At 47.3% G+C, this 20,095-nt stretch overlaps 2 protein-coding genes across 5 annotated transcripts in view; one reads left to right on the forward strand and one right to left on the reverse strand.

Moving 5' to 3' along the window:
- Positions 1 to 6,577, forward strand: part of PSMB2 (proteasome subunit beta 2) — a 37,141-nt gene extending 30,564 nt beyond the window's left edge. For 3 of the 4 annotated variants that reach the window (XM_023758489.1, XM_006094170.3, XM_023758488.1), the window contains 3 exons: positions 2,946 to 3,108; positions 4,635 to 4,684; positions 6,343 to 6,577. In XM_023758489.1, coding sequence (XP_023614257.1) covers positions 3,012 to 3,108; positions 4,635 to 4,684; positions 6,343 to 6,450 — 255 coding nt within the window. In that variant the 5' untranslated portion in view covers positions 2,946 to 3,011 and the 3' untranslated portion in view covers positions 6,451 to 6,577. The remainder of the gene's footprint in view (positions 1 to 2,945; positions 3,109 to 4,634; positions 4,685 to 6,342) is intronic. The other variant, XM_023758487.1, reaches the window with a different exon arrangement.
- A 1,973-nt stretch (positions 6,578 to 8,550) lies between these two features.
- TFAP2E (transcription factor AP-2 epsilon) lies at positions 8,551 to 16,322 on the reverse strand. Its single transcript, XM_023758471.1, has 5 exons — positions 16,303 to 16,322; positions 13,576 to 13,848; positions 12,208 to 12,326; positions 11,515 to 11,656; positions 8,551 to 9,438 (listed from the first exon to the last, which is right to left on the reverse strand). The coding sequence occupies exons 1-5, from the start codon at positions 16,320 to 16,322 to the stop codon at positions 9,156 to 9,158; spliced, it is 837 nt and encodes a 278-aa protein (XP_023614239.1). The 3' UTR covers positions 8,551 to 9,155.
- Positions 16,323 to 20,095: the final 3,773 nt, after the last annotated feature.

Genomic DNA, 20,095 nt, shown 5'->3' on the forward strand with positions numbered 1-20,095 from the left:
GACTTTTTAAATGACATTAATTGTTTTAAATACAATGTAATCTAATAGTATGGGCAAGATCCTCATTGGAGACAGAACATATCTGGGTTCTGCTAGTTAGGCCTCTTTGGATATCTGGGTGGATCCTTAATATGCCATTGCATCTTGATAAAATTATTTTGGTTAAGCATACAATGGATGTTCTGGCCAGTGAATGAAGAAGAGTAGAGTTATTCTTTTAGCAAAAAGATGAACTTATTTTGTGATAGTTATATTGTGATGGTATTATTAAATCTCTTGGGGGAGAGAAACCTGTTAGAATCCTCTCTCTCTCTCTCTCTCTCTCTCTCTCTCTCTCTCTCTATATATATATATATATATATATATATATCTCCCTCCCCTCCCCCCCCCGCCTCCTTCTCCCTCTCTCTCTTCCTCTCTCTGTCTCTTCCTCAATGCCTCCCTCTCCCCTTTACTATTCTAATTTTTAACTATAAGAATACCAAGGTATTTTGTTTGCCTCATTTTGTAGTACTGTTTTCACACTTTAAAAATGCTATTAATTATACTGTATATATTTCTTGTCTTTAATTTAAACAGTTTTGCTGTTGTTTAAAGTGGTAAGCTGGTCCTAGCCGATTGGCTCAGTGGATAGAGCATCAGCCTGCGAACTCAAGGGTCCCAGGGTCGATTCTGGTGAAGGGCATGTACCTTGGTTGCGGGCACATACCCAGTGGGGAGTGTGCAGGAGGCAGCTGATCAATGTTTCTCTCTCATCGATGTTTCTAACTCTCTATCCCTCTCCCTTCCTCTCTGTAAAAAATCAATAAAATACATTTAAAAAAATAAATAAATAAAGTGGTAAGCTGTCTAAAGGAAGTAGCTAATATACTAGGAATTTAGGTAGCATCTTTTCTTCCAAACTTTGGGATAGTTCACTTCTATGATTTTTTTCTCACCATACTCCCTAGAAGATAGAAAGGAGAAAGATTAATTAACCCAGTTTTACACATAAGGAAACAGAAGCTCATAGGGGTTAAGTGTACTCAACACATAGTCACAGAATGCAGCAGAGAATTCCAGAGCCTGGCACACTGGGACATGTGATAGGCAGGTAATTATTTTCTCAGAAGACTTGACTACTGCTGGTCAATTCTTACTCCTTGGAGCCTATCAGCCATCTTATCCTCAAGGCAGAAACTTGTTTGCAGGTTAGATCTACTCTATAATCCGAGAGATGTTACTTAGCACAACTGGATTGGAATTTCAAGTAAAAAAATATATTTTCATGTGTTCTAACATGGGTTTCTTCAGGCTGCCAAGTGCCCATGTTAACCAGTGTTCAAAGAATGTAAGATGTCACTTTTATGACCATTAGCTGTTATTAATTTACTAGAGGCCCAGTGCACAAAATTTGTGCATGGGTAGAGTCCCTAAGCCTGGCCAGCAATCAGGGCCAATCTGTGAGGCGACTGGCGGGATGGTTGGGGGGTCCCCACTGACACCCACTTTGGCAGGCCTGGCGCTGCCCGTTCGCCGGCCCCGCCCCCCGATCACCCCACCACTTCTGGCACCCACCCTGGCTGGCCTGTGGGCTGGGGGGAGCTCCTGCGTTGAGTGCCTGCCCCCTGGTGGTCAGTGCATGTCATAGCTACTGGTCATTCTGCCGTTTGGTCGATTTGCATATTAGGCTTTTATTGTATAGGATGCTGTATCATAGCAGGACATAAAGGTATTCAATTTCATTTAATGTGCTCTTAATTGAATGCATAAGTTTAAGGATGAGTACATAACCTTGGGCAAGGCCTGCTCACTACCTGCTCACTGAGGCAAATGCAAGAGGGAAAACCCATTTTGCAGAAAAAAAGGAAGCCATATAAGATAAGAGCCATGCTGCTAATGCCTGGGGGCATAGGCAGACTGAATTTAACATGGAAAATGGCCCAGCTGGTGTAGAAAAGAAATAATCCACTTGGACATGAAGAACAAAGCAGACTTAGTCAAGGTTCTCTGTAGGAACTTGCATTCTTAGACTTGCAGGTAAAACAAAGAAAGATACCTAAAAAACAAAAAAAAGAGACCTATAAATCCAAGTTATAATTACTTTTTATTTGTCTCATTGAAAAAATTACTTTTATCTTAGGGCAGTGATGGCGAACCTATGACACGCGTGTCAGAGGTGATACGCGAACTCATTTTTTTGGTTGATTTTTCTTTGTTAAATGGCATTTAAACATATAAAATAAATATCAAAAATATAAGTCTTTGTTTTACTATGGTTGCAAATATCAAAAAATTTCTATATGTGACACGGCACCACAGTTAAGTTAGGGTTTTTCAAAATGCTGACACGCCGAGCTCAAAAGGTTCGCCATCACTGTCTTAGGGGAATGTTATTATATTAGAAAAATGTTAGCATTTCACCTAAATCTACAGTTCTTCTATGTTTTTTTAAATTATTATTTATGGACTTTCATTATTATTGTTTGCATTAAAAGTTTAGTGATTTAACCTAAACATTTGAGACCTACTATCCTTCCCCCTCCCAATAATTGTTTCTAATAGAGGGGCATACAGTTAACCACTTAAGATTTTGGTTCAGGTGCTCGGCCTGAGCCTGTTTATTTAGGATGATGTGGTTTGACACTCAGAATTGTGTTTGTTGGTTTCAGCCATTAGGAGAGACACGAGAGCACCCATGCTTTGCCTTTGAAATGCTTTTGTAACAGGTTCTGGTCCATAGGCTTTAAGAAAGCAGCTTTTTCAAGTGTTCTTCTGTTCAAAGAAGACAAGTGGACCTTTCTTAAGCTCTTACCACTTTCTGTGTCCTTTAGGGTCCTCTAAATTTTACGATTTACTTAGTGCTATTTTTTATTCATCAAGACTTGGAATGTTCCCATTTGTCATAGAAAGCAATGTTGGTGTTACTCCTTTGACGATCACTTTGCCACGTCTTTCTTTTGCAGACCCCGTATCACGTGAACCTCCTCCTGGCTGGCTACGATGAGCATGAGGGTCCAGCACTCTACTACATGGACTACCTGGCAGCCTTGGCCAAGGCCCCTTTCGCAGCCCACGGATATGGTGCCTTCCTGACTCTCAGTATCCTGGACCGATACTACACACCAAGTAAGTTCCAGCAACCTAGGTGGGGAAAAGTAGCAGAGCTCTGCCCTCAGCTGCTTCCAGATTTTGTGCACTACCCCATGGAGTTGGGTGGCCAGGGCTTAAATAGAGGAGAGATCCTAAGAAGTAAATTCAGGTGCCCTTTCGAAGCTCCTTTCTCCTGTGGGTCAGTACAGTTATTGAAAAGCTGATAAAAGTCCCTCTTGAGCTTATGAGGATGAACAAGTTCCCCAGCATGACAACTGAGGGTATCTTTGTTTAAATGTCAGAGCTTTTGAAGGCCATAAGTCTAGGGCAATGATGGCGAACCTTTTGAGCTCGGCATGTCAGCATTTTGAAAAACCCTAACTTAACTATGGTGCCGTGTCACATATAGAAATTTTTGATATTTGCAACCAGAGTAAAACAAAGATTTATGTTTTTGATATTTATTTTATATATTTAAATGCCATTTAACAAAGAAAAATCAACCAAAAAAATGAGTTCGTGTGTCACCTCTGACACACGTGTCATAGGTTCGCCATCACTGGTCTAGGCCCTTCCCTTGGTTCCTATCACTTAATGGCTGCCCCCATCCTGCAAGATAAAGCTTGCTCTTTACTTGTCAATAAATTGTCATCTTGGCAAAGCCTCTGACATAGAGATGCTTTTGCCCTAAGTTCTAACTTCTGACCCCAATCCCAACTTTGACTTTAGCCACTGTGAGCAATAGACATTTGGGAATCTTAGCATTTACAGGCTGTAGATGCAGTGTAAATAACCACCTCTCTCCTTACATTCTGTTCTTCCCTGTCAGTAGAATAAAAATCCGGCTTTTTCATTCCTTTTTGGTGCTGCCCCCTCACTCAACCTCAGCCTTGCCAGAGCTCACATCCTGAAAAGAATTAGCCTGGCCTCCTAGTGACTGTTTCTTGATTTGGCAGCTGCCAGAAATACAGCTCATTTGCCCACCAATATAACCATCAACCACCCCTGAAGCCTAACTGCGTAATATGTCATCCCAGTTTGACATGCCCATGGATAGTTCCTTTGGCTCCTATTTTATGAGAGTCTCAGCCCCATCCTATGAATTCTCTTTCCATTGTTAAACTGAGAACCAGCTGGGAAAGTGAGGCTGAAACTCTGGCCCTGTCCTCCCTTTTCCTGATTTGCAGCTGGCTAGGGCAGATGGAACTGGTTTAAGCCCTGGTCTAAAGGGGGTTTGGGGTGAAGTGGGGGGGGGGGTGGGGTGGGCTATAAAAAAGAGGCAGACTGCTGGACTTCTCTAGAGGCAGGCCCCAGCCATGGGAGGCAGAATTCCGTCATGCTTACCCTTCTCTATAGCAAATCAATTTGCAATGGCTTGTGGCTGCCAGAGCATTGGGTCTGGGGCACCCTCAACTGCATATGGAATAAGTTTGTTGCAAGCTAGAAGGCTAGGCATTTTCCCCCTTTTCCGTTTGTGTGACATGCTGACCTGAGGAAGTTTGAAACTTAATCAAAAGTTAATGGCAGAACCTTGAGTGCTTGGCCTGTGTATTCTCTTTCAGATCTCTCACGTGAGCGGGCATTGGAGCTTCTCAAGAAATGTCTAGAGGAGGTGAGTAGCTCCCATGGGATTCTGAAAGGACTGAAAGAATGCTTTGTCTCTCGCTTTGCCAATGTTGTTTCCATTCCTCCGTTACATTTTTTCTGGTCCTTGCCAGAAGGTGTAATAAATACCCACTAACCAGATGTGAAGTTGCTGCCAGGGATAGAGTTTGGTGGGTAATAAGGTTATATTTTCCTCTCCTGGGTCATCTCATCGATGTCAATGTTTTACAATTTAATTACTTTTCTTTTTGGTTCATCCAGACCAGTGGTTCTCAAATTTTAGCATTGTAATAATCATCTGAGGAACTTGTTTTTAAAAATCAAATAGATTCAGCCTTCCAGCCCCCTTCTGACACGTTTGTCCTGGTGTAGAGCCTGAGAATAGTTTAACTAAAAGGCCCAGGTGATTTTGCTGCAGGTGGTAACGGGGCCATACTGGAACAACTGCTGCCCTTTATACCTGCTTTATTCTTGTTCCATCTGGAGTTGCTATAGTGTTTGCTCCCCTTAACGGTGCATGAGTCCTGGAGAGGAAGCCTCTCCTGAGAATTCCAAAGGCCATAGAAAGCAACTAGAAAGCTTTGGGCAGAAGGGGAGAGTAACCATTCAGCTGAGAGGTCATATTAGCCTAGCCCGCCAACCCCAAGTGTTCAAGGAGCTGCCAGGAAGAAGCCACTGAATATTAAATGCTTTGAGGCTTTATTCCTCATAAATCCTAAACGTGATCATATTAGAAACCCACATTTCCTTATTGTTACCTTTTCTTAATCTTGATTCGTGTTTCTGGATAATAAGAGTCATCAGAAAGAGAGGATCTGGAAGTGAACTGGTTGTTGCTGCCCAGTTCTCAGTAGTGAAGGAGATGGGAAGCATCCAAGGAGGGATTGTAGGCCTGGGAAGGGGGACATTTCTGGGATAGGCTCCTCAGGAAATAGGTAGAGAACTTCGTGCCTTTTCTCTGGAGACTATTAAGTGAGGTGTCCAGGACAGGTAGCCACAGGAGCAAAAATTTCCTCCAGCTTGTCCCTCAGTAATTTCCAGCCAGGTTAGTGGGCTGTCTGCTTCCATGCACACAAGACCATGCAGCTCCTTGGAACAGTCTCTAAAGCAGAGTCTTAAGAGATGCAGAAATGTTACTTTAATGACAGGTCAGCTTGGATTAGAGGAGACAGAAGCAGAGTTTGTCCCAAGAGCAGTTCTGCCAACATCCTTCCCACCACCCCTCCTGCTACACATTCACACCAGGTCCTGAGAGTATGGGTGGGTGACTGGAGAAAGCTGTTAGGACCTAGGGGTACATTGCTTTGGTTCAAAGCTTATTGCTAGGGCGATCACTCCTCTGTTGGCTTATCACCTTGGAACGTTTTAAAAGAGAAGTGTGTGTTTACCAGGCTGATGGGTTGAAAACTGTGGGGAACAGATCATCAAACTGTCTCATTCTTTCATCAGCTGACTGGTCAGAGACAGGCTCCCAGCTGCAGCTCCAGTTCTTGCTCACCACCTTCCGGTCAGCTTTCAGCTGCAGTTTGGGCTTTCTTCAGTGTCCTAGTCCCAGCGGAATATAAGCTTCACAAAAGCTTGTGTGCCCAGTGCCTCAGTCAGAGCCTAGCCTATCAGTGGTGCTCAGTGAATGTTTGTTGACTGATTTCCTTTGTGTCTCTGCAGCTCCAGAAGCGCTTCATCCTGAACCTGCCAGCCTTCAGTGTTCGAATCATTGACAAAAATGGCATCCATGACCTGGCCACCATTTCCTTCTCTAAACGCAGCTCCTAACAAAATGCCCTCTCCCCGACTTGCCAGGGAACTTTTTTTGACGAGCTCGTTTATTTTTTTCTACTCTCCTGACGTGCACTCTTGATATATGGTTAATTCAGAATAAAGCTGACTATGGATAAATTGAGCTGATTGGAATCTCAGTTTACCTGACGTCACTCAGGAAGGAAATGGAGAAAGGATCATCTGCTTGGACTTTTGGCCCAGACTGTCTTTCCTCCTGTTACTTCCCTCTGTTCATGCTCTGATTGCCCCTTAGCAGCCCAACACCCCCACATTTTACTGCCTGACTTCTTTCCCATCTAGCTCATTCGTATATCATGCTGGCTAATGTCTCATTCCTTCTAAAGCAGTGATTCTTCCCCCTAAGCTAAAAAAATTTAAAATAATTAATATAAATAGGTATTACGTGCACTTAGTAAAAAAATGCACAGAGTATAAAGACACATAGTAAAAAATGTTCCTCTTGTCCCTAAAATTCGATCACCTGCTTCCCCTCCCAGAGGAAATTTCAGATATGCTGTTCCAGTATAAAATGTGCACATGTACACACACACACCCTCCTTTAAAAATAAGGCTGCACTCACTCCCAGGTTTCAACTAAGTAGGTTTGGGGCTAGGAATACTTAAAGCTTCCCAAATGATTCTTATCCTCAGTCCTGACAGAGAATCCCTGGATTGAAGTTTCTTTGAGGCAGTGATCCTCAAACAGCACACATCCCAGTCCTCTGGCGGGTTTAATTGAAACATAGCTTTCTGGGTCCTACCCCTATAGCTTCGCATGTTTGGGGTGTGGCCTGCGATTTTGCATTTCTAACATTTCCAATTGTAAGATAAACCCTATTTTATCCAATTCTGTGCTACTCTTAATACCACATAAAGATAGGGTTTGGGTTCACCTGAAGTGAAATATCATCTCTAAGATACTACCTGCAGATCAGAACATGTGTGTTAACAGTGTTACCATCAGATTTAAATGTCATACACTTTAATACACCAATGATAAATGCTTTATACCAGTGATTCCCAAAGTGGGCGCTACCGCCCCCTGGTAGGCACTGCAGCGATCCAGGGGGGTGGTGATGGCCACAGGTGCATTTGGGGGCGATGAGTAACTGCTATTAAAATTTAAAAAAAATTAATTTCCAGGGGCTGAGTAATATTTTTTCTGGAAAGGGGGCGATAGGCCAAATAAGTTTGGGAACCACTGCTTTATACCATAAGAAGAAAGTTAATTATTGTATGAATGAGGGAAAAGATGATTGGTATGACCATAGCTAGTTCAACCTTTAGTACCACTGTTTGAAGTGGGTTGAAGAGTGAAGTGGGGCTAGGGGTATAACAAACTTTCAAAAACTTTACTGCCAGGGAAATATATGGGGAAAGGATTAATGTTTTGTAAGGTAAGAGGTCCTAGAACATGTGTGCTTTGGGGAATGATATAGTAAACTAGTTAGAGGGAGGGACTGATGATGCAGGAAAGAAATGATGCCTAAAGAGTGAAATCCTCAAGTAGATGAGAGAGCTGGGTTAGTATTGGCTTAAAACACACACACACACACACACACACACACACACACACACACAGTCACCAGCATTCACACAGACACACATACAGACCCACCACCCATGACTGACACATTCGCACAGGCCCACCAAGTCACAATAATGTACATACAGACCCAGGAGTCACTTCACACACAGAACTAAAAGCCACACTGACAAGCCAAATAGACCCACCATCTGCACCCCATCTCACACAGGCCCCTCCTAGGACTCTCCCTTGGGAGGCAAGTCCAGACCTGGGCTGAAGGGGGAGAGGGGGGCTTCACATTCAATGGAAAGGTTTTATTAAGAGAATGAGAAAGCATTCTGAGAGTTGGGGAGGTGCATCGACCCGCAGAGTCAAAGGAAACAAGCAAATAGAAAATCCCAGTGACAACCTCAGGGTCCCAACCACGTCTTTCTTCCGTTTCCCTGTCCCCCAACACTCCTTTGAACCGAAACACCCTCTCCATCCTGGTCTAGCTGGACATCTCGGAGCATGAGCAGAAAATAGTGAAACCAATCTTCAACTTGGGATAAATCAGTTGCGCTGGACATTTTAAAACTTTCAAATTTAATTTCAACACACAAATAAATAGGGCAGACAATGACAGGGCTGTGAAGTGCAGCCTGGATTCAAGTTCTACAGTTTGTGCTTTGTCTTCTTTGTTCCTGCCCACTTCTTTCCAAGAGTGGGAGGGGTCCAAAGAACCCATTGGAGTTTTCCTGCCAGCACCCCTTTTTTGAGGGTCAAGATTCTGGGATGAAGGGTGCCAACTCCTCAGTAGCACCTCTGGTTTGTCAACAGTTTTCCTCCTGCCATCAGTAAAAACAGCAAGGCCTTGGACCCTAAGAGTACCCACCACTGCCCAAGCACCCTAATGGGAGGGCTCAGCCCCAAGAACCATGCCAATTTCCTGTTCAAGCACTTAGCAATCCAGGGTCAGAAAATTGCAAACAACAGGGCCCTTATCAAACCACCACAGAGAGGCCATCCCCACCTTTTCCAGCCCAGGTCCCTAACTCGGGGGTCTCTGGATGAATGCACTCTTTCTGGCCTTACTCTAACCCCTCCTTTTAATTCTTTCAGGCCCACCCCCAGGAGCTAAGACCTTATTTCAGACCTTGGGAGCCCCTTAGGGATGGGGCCTGGGAAGCGGTTATTTCCGATGCTTGGCATCCTTCTCTGAAGCTTTAGTGTCACCATGCCCACTGCTCGCACTGCTTAGAAACATCTTGTCCAGCCCCTTGAGTGACTCCAGCAAGTAGTTCTGGAAGGCGGTGAGGGCAGCACAGATGGCTGGCCCACCGAAACCATGGGTGATGAGGCTAAAGTGTGTCAGGCAACTCTGCACTCCGGGCTCCAGGATGAGAGCAGGGCGGCTGTTGCCCAGTGGCGAGCGGTCCTGAGCCATCAGGTCTGCAAACTCCTTACAGATCTGCCTGGTGAGGGAAAAAGGGTCAGAGGTTAGAGGTCAGAGGTCTGAGCCCAGAGAAGGACCTACCATGTTCTGGGTACTTTATTTATATTATATTTGTGATTGTTGACCCTGCCAATAGTCTGCAAATGATGATCATACCCATTTTACAGAAAAGGAAACTAAGGTTCAGAGACATTAACTGATTTGTCTCACAGCTAGTGAACAGCACATGCAAATACCCTAGGACAGTGGTCGGCAAACTCATTAGTCAACAGAGCCAAATATCAACAGCACAACGATTGAAATTTCTTTGGAGAGCCAAATTTTTTAAACTGAAACTATAGAGGTAGGTACATTGTGATTAACGTAATGAGGGTACTCCTAAGGCTTAGGAAGAGCCACACTCAAGGGGCCAAAGAGCCGCATGTGGCTCGCGAGCCGCAGTTTGCCGACCACAGCCCTAGGATCCTTCTTCTTGTGGACATCCTGCCCATATTCAAAGTCTAGCTCTACCACCTTATCCAGGAAACTTTCCTTGATCCACTCTCCCAATCCTACCCCCACTCCAAATACCAGTGCCTCACAGAGCTTTGAAATTATTAGGGAACAATCTAGAATCTGCCTTGAATAATTGAAATAATAGCTCATAGTGAACATGAATTGAGGCCTACCATAGATGCTGTGCCAAGTGTATCATCTCAGTCCTCACAACAAATCTATACTCTTATTATTATCCCATCGTATGATGAGGAAACTGGTTTCAAATGGGTTAGATCAGCGGTCGCCAACCTTTCGGACCCCACAGACCACTGGTGGGCGGGCCACCGGTTGGTGACCACTAGGTTAGATGACCTGCCCAGGTGGCTAAGCTGGGATTTGAATCCAGCTCTAGTTTGCAGCCATTATTTGTTTCTTTGTGCATCTTGTGTGTGGCTCAGGCAGAAGAATCACCCCTGTCTCACCTTTGTGTCACCATGGAACCCAGTCAGCATCTTAGACATGAGTGGGACCTGGAAGTGCTTAATGAGTTGGCTGGTTAATGGGTGAGGTGAGCCCTGCCCTAGATGTGTTTCTTCAGCTACAATATGAGCAGTCTCAAAGGTCTCATGAGTCATGGAAGTCCCTTGAGTCTGTGATTCCATTTCTGCCTAGGGGACTTGAGGAAGCCTCAAAGAGGGGAGGGTAGAGTTGCCATTTGAAAGACTGCATTAGGTGGGGGTACTGGCTGGTGTTCTAAGCAGGAGAGCCAGCCCAAGGATGGGAGGGCAGGAGGGATCAATTGGAGTGGGTAGGGTTTGTGTGGGCTGGATTGTGGGGTCCTCAAAGGAGTCTGGACTTTACCCACTGGATTGGTGGTTTTCAAATTTTTTTATTCCTTTCCTCTCTATGTCTCACTCTGTCTCTTCTTGCACTGGGATTCTTTCTAAAAACTAAACCTTAATGGAATAGCAGTTCATTAAACAGACCCCGAAGCATCCCCACAGAACCTAGTTTGAAAATCAGTGCAGTAGCAGTGGGAGCTATTGAAGGTTCTTGGGCAGGGGGGCAGTGCATGTGCAGGGAATCTGAAGGACTAGTGGGGTGCTGGAGTGAAGATCCAGGAAAGAGATTAGAAGACTAGAGTTGAGGTGGCAGCATGTGAAGGGTGGTGAGGGAGGCAACAACGAGAGTTGCAGAGAGGTTAAATGTGAAGTAAGGACAAGGGGTGATCAACCTGGGGCCTGGGTGGGCATGGGTGCCCTCATAGAAATCACTGGAACAGAAGGGCTGATGGGTAAGGCTCAAGCAGAGGGAGCAAGACCATGGAACCTCAGAGCCATGATGGGACGAGGGCTGGTGGTGCCATGGGGCCGTGTATGGGAGCGTGGCACAGACTATGTAAGCCTGTCTATGACACCATTTTTGCTGAGTCACAGAACCCAGATATATTCATATATGTCCATGTAGCATGCACAGCATTGAGTGTAGGTGTGCTGTGTGTGGTGCCACTTGTGCCCATGCGTGGGGTCTGTGCATTGCACCTACATGTGCCTGTTCATGGCACCCACGACAGCCTGCGCATAGTGTCCAAAAGTACCCACAGTGCACCCTCACTCACTTGGCGGCCAGCAGCATGTTCTTGCGGCTGTGCAGTTCCCCAGGGTCAGCATGCTGTCGGCACAGGTACTCGGCAGCTGCCTTGGCTGGGAACTCGGTCTCACAGATGTAGCCGAAGTCTCGGGCCAGGTGTATGGCCTCTCCTGGGAGGAGGAGAGGCAAAGAGGTGAGCTCTCACTACAGCCAGGTGTACCTTTGAGACTGGAGCACCACCTTGAACCTTGACCCCCTGGCCAGGGCCCATCCTACCCCATCTTGCTTCCATAGATACCTTCCTCTGGTTTCCCACTCCAGCAATCCCATTGCTGTCCCTTGGGGCCACCAGGGATGGGCTCTGAGTTCAGGGATGGGAGCTGAGCCCACCCTGTATCCCAAAGCTTGAGCTCTATATAATCACACCCAGAGTCACCAACCTCCAGGGAAAGTACTCTAACCCCCTTATCCCTTTCCCTCATCCAATCACTGGCCACTTCTCCCCACCATACACACACATGCTCTCTATTGATTGCATGGGCACGTGCATACACACACACACACGCTGTACATACATATCATACACAGCACTTCCTCATACATGACAGAGAACAAACATGTGACTAAACACACCTTCCTGCATTGGAGACCGTCACACACAGTCACAATGGATGGCACAGGTCCCCTCGTGCCTCAGCGCCCACCCTCAGGCCTCACTCACCCTCCACCAGTGAAGTGAGCAGCGTCACGTTGGCGGCCTTGCGTCGGCCAGCTGGCAAGTTGAGCCCAATCTTCTCCAGCCGTTCCCGCAGGCAGCGGCCTCCATTCTTGGACTTGGCCCTTCATGTGCACAAAGAGAGACAGACACACACTATGAAGACAAGAGAGAAGGATGCAGGCTAAGTGACCTTGCTGCTTCCACCAACCCCTGCTGAGGCTTGGGTCTGGCCCTGGGGACTGTCGGGGGCCTCTTTCAGTCTGGCCCCAACCTCTTTCTAACCTCACTGGCTTTGTAGCCAAGATGGAGGGTAGGGGGCCTAGCTCCAGGAGCCCCTCATTTCTCCCTAACCCTCTCAATAGCAGGATAGCCCAGGGTGTGGCAAGATAGGCCTTTTTCCCACCTTCGCATGCCAGCCAGGCCATACACAGCTACCCAGGGACACATAGACCTTTATACAGATACACTGGGACAAGCAGACACGCACAGATACATATAGATACATACACAGATGAGCGCACACTGAGGGCCAAGAATAAACAGACAGACACACAGAGAGAGACTCAGACACCAGGCACACACAGGGACACAGAGACAAATGTTTGCACGAAGTCAGGATCTCAGGGACATGTACAGACCCCCACACATTCACACGAGTCCCTCTGGGCTGCCCGAAGAGACCAGGAATAAGGAGATACTCCCATACCTGCACAAATGCAGCCCCCACACAGAGGTACATGCACATGTCTAGCTCCAGATGTACATGTGATCACATACACACAGGGTAGGACACACTCCATCCAACACATCCCACTGAAAGTAACACAGGAAACTCACATTCATGGAACATATCTTCCTAGCCACCCCCTATACCACACACACACAAACATGCACTCATGCATGCACACACCATCCTCAGGCACACCAAGACTCAGCCCTATCTAGGCACAAAGATATGCACAAAGGGAGACAGACACACAACTAGAAGATAACTATGGACCCCAAAACGCACACACCAGAGAGGCCTTTGCTCCACAGGGGATGGGCTTTGGGTCCTGGGGGGTCCCTTTTCTGGAGGAGGAGGGGAGGAGGGCACTCTTCTTCCCGGACCCAGCCTTGTCCATCTGCCCAAGACGGGTGGGTCCTCCAACCCTCCTCTCTGCCCAGGCTTCTTCCTCCACACCCCACCCTCAAGGCCTCAGACCTGTAGTTGCTGCTGGGGACCTGGACCTCCCCTCCGGGAGACTGAGGCATAGGTGGCCCTGTGGCTTGGGGTGAGGCTGGACCCTCCTTGATCCCCTGAGGAGGTCTGAGATGGCCACGGATTTTGGCCTAAGCACTGTGCAGGGAGCTGTGGGTTGGCCTTCCTACCTGCGAAGGACACCACCCAGGAGTGAGGCGTTGAGGCACTCGGGAGGCGAGAGTCGCCGCTGGACCTCCCCCACTGTCACCTTGTACTTGGATGTCGAGCTGAGCAGCGACAGCCGGCCTGGCACGGAGCAGAAGACCTCACTGGGGTTCGTGATGCCGCCAACCAGGCTGTCTCTGGCCAGTGAGAGGGCCGAGAGGCTGCTGGCTTTGGAGGGGATGGGGACTGTGGAGCAGAAGCAAGAGCAAAGGAGAAAGACAACACTGAGCCAGGGACTTCAGGACACTAGCAGCTGTGGAGGGAGCACTTTGATGGAGCACCCGCTCTGAGCTGGGCACCATGCTACATGCTGTGCACACAGGCACAGTTAAATGTCCCAGCATCTTTCAGAGGAAGGTTCTACCAAGGAAGAAACCAAGGCACATTGACGTGAATATGACTCAGCCAGGTTCACTCAACTAATGGGCGGTGGAAACTGGACCTAGAGCTGTCTGGTTCTTGAACCTGTGTTCCCTTCACCAAGCCAGGCTGGTGCCCTGTTAAAACTCAAACAGCCCCAGCAGACTCTTGGGTTTTGGCATGTGTGACCACAGAGGGAGTTGGAGACGAGGAAACGGGGTGTGAGCTGCAGGCAGGATTCCTGGGTCACTGTGGCAGGGCCCAGCCCGATCTGGGCAATCACAAGGAGTCTCCAACTCCCCCCTGCCCACTTGTGATCCTATGTCTTCGCCTCCCCCAAAGTAGTGAGAGGACAGGGAGGTTACAGCCCCAGTAGGCCTCCAGCCCTGGCCCCTTCCTGCCAAGTCACTCTGGGATGCTCAAGGAGACCAGGAAGAAAGAGACACCCTCTGGCCCCCTCCCCCAAATGCTCTTTAATTATCCACCAACAGCTACAAAGGGCAGAGAAGGGAATCTGAGAAGTTGATTTTCTAAAACCCACTTGGACATCCTTGCCTCTAAAAGAAATTTCTTCCTGCAGTCTAACCTCCATCTTCCTGCTCAGCTTCAGAGGGAAGAGAGAACACTTGAGACACATATTTCCCCTGAGGCTTAGCTTCTTTCAAGGAAGTGAGAGCCTTGGTGTTAAAAAAAAAGAAAAAAGGATGTCTTATGTGTGTGTTGGTGGGGGGGGGGGGGTCATGTGGGGAGTCTGGGGCCAACAGTTACTGAGCACTCACTATGCTATGAGCTTACACAAACAACCTCACTGAATCCTCAGAACTCACAAGGCGGCTACATTTATTATTCCCATTTTGCAGATGAGAACATTGAAGCCCACAGAGGTGAAGTAGTGTGCCTGAGCTCACACCGCTGGTAGACTTAGAACCAGCAGCAAACCCTGGACTGTGGTCTCAAAGACCGCGCTCTTAGCCCTCCAGCCATACGGCAAGTATCTGCTGAGTGTCTGTGTGCCAGGAGCTGTGCCGGGCCTTGGGAATGCAGAGGCAGACGAGGATGACCAGGACCTAGCCTGGCAGAGCCCCTCCAGCTTTTCCCGCTCTGGGTGTGCATTTCCCCTTCCCCTGTCCCCCAGCCAGAAACCTCAGTGATGCCTCTCCCACCACATCCCATCCGTCACCACGTCCTAGGTTTTCATTTCTCCACGTGCCCTGAATGTTGCCCCTTCTCCATGTATGCACAGACACTCACTTCCTGCCTGAATTTCAGCACAATCCCTGCTCTGGTCTCCCTGCCCTGCTGCAGAGGGAACTTTCTTAAACACACATCACTCTCCAGCCTAAAACTGGTCAGTGTCCAGTCAGTTCCCTGAGAGACAAAGTCCAGCTCCATAGCTGGGCAAAATGATGTCCCCTGTCCTTCAGGAAGTACCGACTCTATACCCAGTGCTTTCCATGAACAGCTCTGGGGGGTGGATGACATTATCCATCCCCATTTTAAAATGAAAGAACTCAGTTGGGCACAGCAATCAGGAGCACAGCCTCTGATCATGGACTCCAGAGCTCACATCCTAACCATCATCATACCCTACTCCACCCTCCTTTGTGGTCTGGCCATGCCTACCCCTCTTGCCTGGTCCCTGGCTTACCCTTTAGCCTCTTGACCCACACCGACCAACAGAAGTATACTGTGAGCCATGTATGTAGATTTACAGTTTCTCAGAGCCCCATTTTAAAAAGTAAAAAGAAACTTGCCGAAACCGGTTTGGCTCAGTGGATAGAGCGTCAGCCTGCGGACCGAAAGGTCCCGGGTTCGATTCCGGTCAAGGGCATGTACCTGGGTTGCGGGCACATCCCCAGTAGGGAGTGTGCAGGAGGCTGCTGATCGATGTTTCTCACTCATCGATGTTTCTAACTCTCTATTCCTCCCCCTTCCTCTCTGTAGAAAATCAATAAAATATATTTTTAAAAAAAAGAAACTTGCAAGGTTAATATATTTTATTTACCCCACTATATCAAACATATTATCTACCCCACTATATCAAACATAGTATCATTGAAACATAATCAATATGTTAAAAATTACTACTGGGCTACTAAATTCTTATACTTAGTCTTCAAAATTCAATGCATATTTTACACTTACGACCTATCTTAATGCAGACTAGCCACATTTCAACTGCCCACTAGCCCCATGTGGCTAGCGGCTCCCACAGTAGACAGCACAGCTCTAGACTTCAAAGGGGAAGCACCATAGGTAACCTATGTCAGCGAGACGTGGGCGACTGGTGACTGGCGCTGCCCTGTGCAGAGCTGCCACTTGGCTCTTACCATGCTGGACATACCGACATTACCGGATATCCTGGTCTGTTTGTTTGTTTGTTTTTGCTGGTGAGATCAGGACTCTGGATTTCTATGAGAAATCTCTGTATTTTTAAACATGAAAAAGTGCTCAATGTCATTAATCCCTGGGGAAATGAAAATTAAAACTATACTGAGATACTACTAGGATGGCTATAATAAAAACAATAGACAATATCAAGTGTAGGTGAGAATGTGGAGCAACTGGAACCCTTACATTACTAGTGGGAATGTAAAATAGAACAGCCACTTTAGAAAACAGCTTGGCATTTTCTTAAAAAATTAAACACAGCCCTAGCCGGTTTGGCTCAGTGGATAGAGCGTCTGAAGGGTCCTGGGTTCGATTCCAGTCAAGGGCATGTACCTTGGTTGCGGGCACATCCCCAGCAGGGGGCATGCAGGAGACAGCTGATCGATGTTTCTCTCTCATCGATGTTTCTAACTCTCTATCCTTCTCCCTTCCTCTCTGTAAAAAATCAATAAAATATATTTTTAAAAAAATTAAACACAAATTGCCCTGGCCAGTGTGGGTAAGTGGTTAGAGTGTTGGCCTGTGCACCAAAGTTTCTAGGGTTCGATTCCTAGTCAAGGGCGCGTGCCTGGGTTGCAGGTTCGATCCTCAGCCCTGGTCAGGACTCATGTGGGAGGCAACCAATTGATGTGTTTCTCTCACATTGATATTTCTCTCTGTCTTTCCCTCTCTCCCTAAAAATCAATGGAAAAAAACCCTCAGGTGAGGATTAACAACAACAACAACAAAAATTTAAACACAAATTTACCATAAAATCCAGCATTTCCACTTTTAGGAATTTAGCTAAAAGCAATGAAAACGTATATCCACACAAAGACATGTATGTGAGTGACTATAGCAGCATTATTCATCATAGCCAAAAAGCGAAAACACCAAGTAATCAACTGATGAATGAATAAACAAAACGTGTTGCATCCATACAATCGAATACTTGCTCAGCAATTTTGAAAAAAGAAGTACTTATACATGCTACAGTGTGAATGAACCTCAAAATATTATGCTAAGTAAAAGAAGCTAGATGCAAAAGTCTGTATATTTATATACTCCATTTATATAATATATCTAAAACATGCAAATTTGTAGACAGAAAGCTGATAGTGGTTGCCTAAAGCTTGGGGTGAGAATGGGGATTAACCACAAATAAAGGAATTTTGGGGGTGATGGAAATGTCTAAAAATGGATGTGGGTATGCCCTGGCTGGCTGGCTCAGTTGTTTGTAGTGTCATCCCATACACCAAAAGGTGGCGGGTTGGAGTCTGGGTCAGGGCCCACACCTAGGTTTTGGGTTTGATCCCCAGTTGGGTGCGTATGGGAGGTAACTAATTGATGTCTCTCTCTCTCTCTCTCTCTCAAAAAAAAAAAAATCAATGAAACATATCCTCAGGTAAGGATTTAAAAAATGGATGTAGTTATGACTATGCAAATAGAAATTTACTAAAAAATCATCTTGATATAGTCTAACAATGGATGGATTTTAGGTATGTAAGCTTTATTTCAACAAATGGGTAAAAAATGCAAGTTCCAGGGATTCTCATTCAGTAGATGTGAGGTGGTATCCCAGAAGTCTGCATTTTTTAACAAGTACCCCCAAGGGATTCTGACACAGTGGTTCCTTAGACCACACTTAGAGTATCACTGCCCAAAGCCTGAGGGGGAGGGAGAGCAGGAGGAAGGCAGACAGGAGAGGTAGTGACCCTCCTCCCAGCACACCTGCCTTTCCTCATCTCCCCCAGTGGAGCCTGCTGGTTAAGTTTACCTTCTCACCAACTGCCAGAGGGGTTCTTTTATTTATTTACTTTACATATTTTTATTGATTTCAGAGAGGAAGGGAGAGGGAGAGATAGAAACATCAATGATGAGAGAGAATCATTGATCAGCTGCCTTTTGCACACCCCACACTGGGGATCGAGCCCACAACCTAGGCATGAGCCCTTGACTGGAATTGAACTTGGGACCCTTCAGTCCACAGGTTGATGCTTTATCCACTGAGCCAAACGGGCTAGGGCCAGAGGCATTCTTTTAAATATAGCTCCTACCCTTCACTCCCATGCTCTACACTGCCCTCACATACCATCCAAACTCTCTGCATGGACACTGGTTCTTCAGCCTCTCTTTGGGGCAGACAGTGGCCTGTCTGGGAGGCAAATGAAGCAGGGTTGTGCAAGTGCAGGGTCCGATTCTGTTTTTACATAGTAAAATTTTGATATTTTGTTTATCATAGATTTTTGGCATTATTTTTATTTTAAAATATTGCATTAAAATATATTATGTATCTAAATCTTGCCTCAGAGTGAGTACCTCACCCTAGGCCTGGCCCTGCTTGGATCTTCATTTGGAAGCCCACACCCTCGCCATCTCCCTTTCCTTCCCCAGAGCCAAGAGGAGCCGAGGGGAGGTGACTGTTTACATCAGCCCAGGTTTGCCCCAGAGATCCCCCTGAGATTGGAAGATGGAGCCCAGCAGAGAGGGATTCCCCACCCCCAAGGAGGCAACCCACTCTCCTCAGAGGGAAGGAGGAATATCTCAGTTCTTTTCTCTAAATCACTCCCCTCCAACTTTGACTATATAAACTGAAACCCGTGGAGATTTTTAGCCTTTATAACCTGTCTGGCTTTTCCACTGACAGGGCCTTTGCACACGCTGTGCCTAGCGCAGTGAAAGCAGCAGGATCCTTTCTACACCCTTCTCTCAATGCACTCAAACCCATCAAGCATTCATTCAACAAACACCCATTGGGGGCCTAGGGACCCGCTTCCTAGTGCCCCTCCAGGAAGCCTCCCAACCTCAGGCCCTCGCTGCTCCTTCTGAGCTCCCACCACCACCTGCACAGGCCCTCTCACTGCCTTTCTCAGCCAGAAAACAGTCCTGTCCAGGTCAGTCTTCCTCTCCAGGCCCGCCTGCTCTCGGTGCCCCTAGGACAGGTCGCAAAACTGGAGGAAACAAATGTGGGCAGAAAATGGAGGGCTCCCCGCTTCCCCTGGGGTCGGCTGGGACCCCACCTGCCATTCTCTAACCCACACAGTGGCTTCAAGGGGCTGCCCACTTGGAAGGGGGGGGCGGGGCTTCGCCTCCCGGGACCCCTCCAGGACAAGTGCTGGAGACTCAAGATTTTACAACCAAGGGCTGGGCCCCGACAACTTCCAGGCTCTCCTCCCCCAGGAGCCCATGGTAGGAAGATCGCGTCGCTTTTGGGATAGGACGGAGTTGCCTGCCTCCCTTTCGCATCCAGAACTCCAATCGTCCTGTACACACAGTAGCCCTGCCTGCCGTAGCCAGGAGATGCTGGAGGAATCGGATGTTTCAGCTAGCCAAAACTGATTTTCCATAAATGCAGGGCCGGGTCGGAACGAGGTGCCCACAGCTGCCGGCAGGTGCCAGCCGACTTCAAGACTCCCCGGGGGCTCCCAATGCCTGAGGGCGAGGCAGGGCGCTAATTCACCGCCCTCAAGAAGCTAGTGAGTCTGAGGGCGAGGCAGGGCGCTAATTCACCGCCCTCAAGGAGCTAGTGAGTCCCTCAGTGCCAGCGGAGAACCCCGGAGAAAATTGCCCGCTGCGAGCAGGGCTCTAGCCGGACCAACTGTTTAGCCAAAGAGCACATCCCCAGGTCCAGACCCCAGGGACCAGCCTCCGTATTTGCAAAGCCTGACCCCACTGGCCTGTGCTCCGGCTTTGATGTCCAGGATGAGGTGCCCAGGGCGCTGGTACCCAGCTATTCAGCCACTGACCTGCTGC

This window comes from Myotis lucifugus, unplaced genomic scaffold (genome assembly GCF_000147115.1).
Source record: "Myotis lucifugus unplaced genomic scaffold, Myoluc2.0 scaffold_131, whole genome shotgun sequence".
Lineage (NCBI taxonomy): Eukaryota > Metazoa > Chordata > Mammalia > Chiroptera > Vespertilionidae > Myotis > Myotis lucifugus.

What these genes read in the sequence shown, in the direction of transcription:
- TFAP2E (XM_023758471.1), bottom strand. Translation starts at nt 16,322, where the DNA reads ATGTCGGTATGTCCAGCATG. An exon ending in ATGTCGGTATGTCCAGCATG is followed by an intron (nt 13,849 to 16,302) that starts GTAAGAGCCAAG and finishes AGTGTCCTGAAG; the next exon opens with TCCCTGGCTCAGTGTTGTCT. An exon ending in CTGGGTGGTGTCCTTCGCAG is followed by an intron (nt 12,327 to 13,575) that starts GTAGGAAGGCCA and finishes GTGCACATGAAG; the next exon opens with GGCCAAGTCCAAGAATGGAG.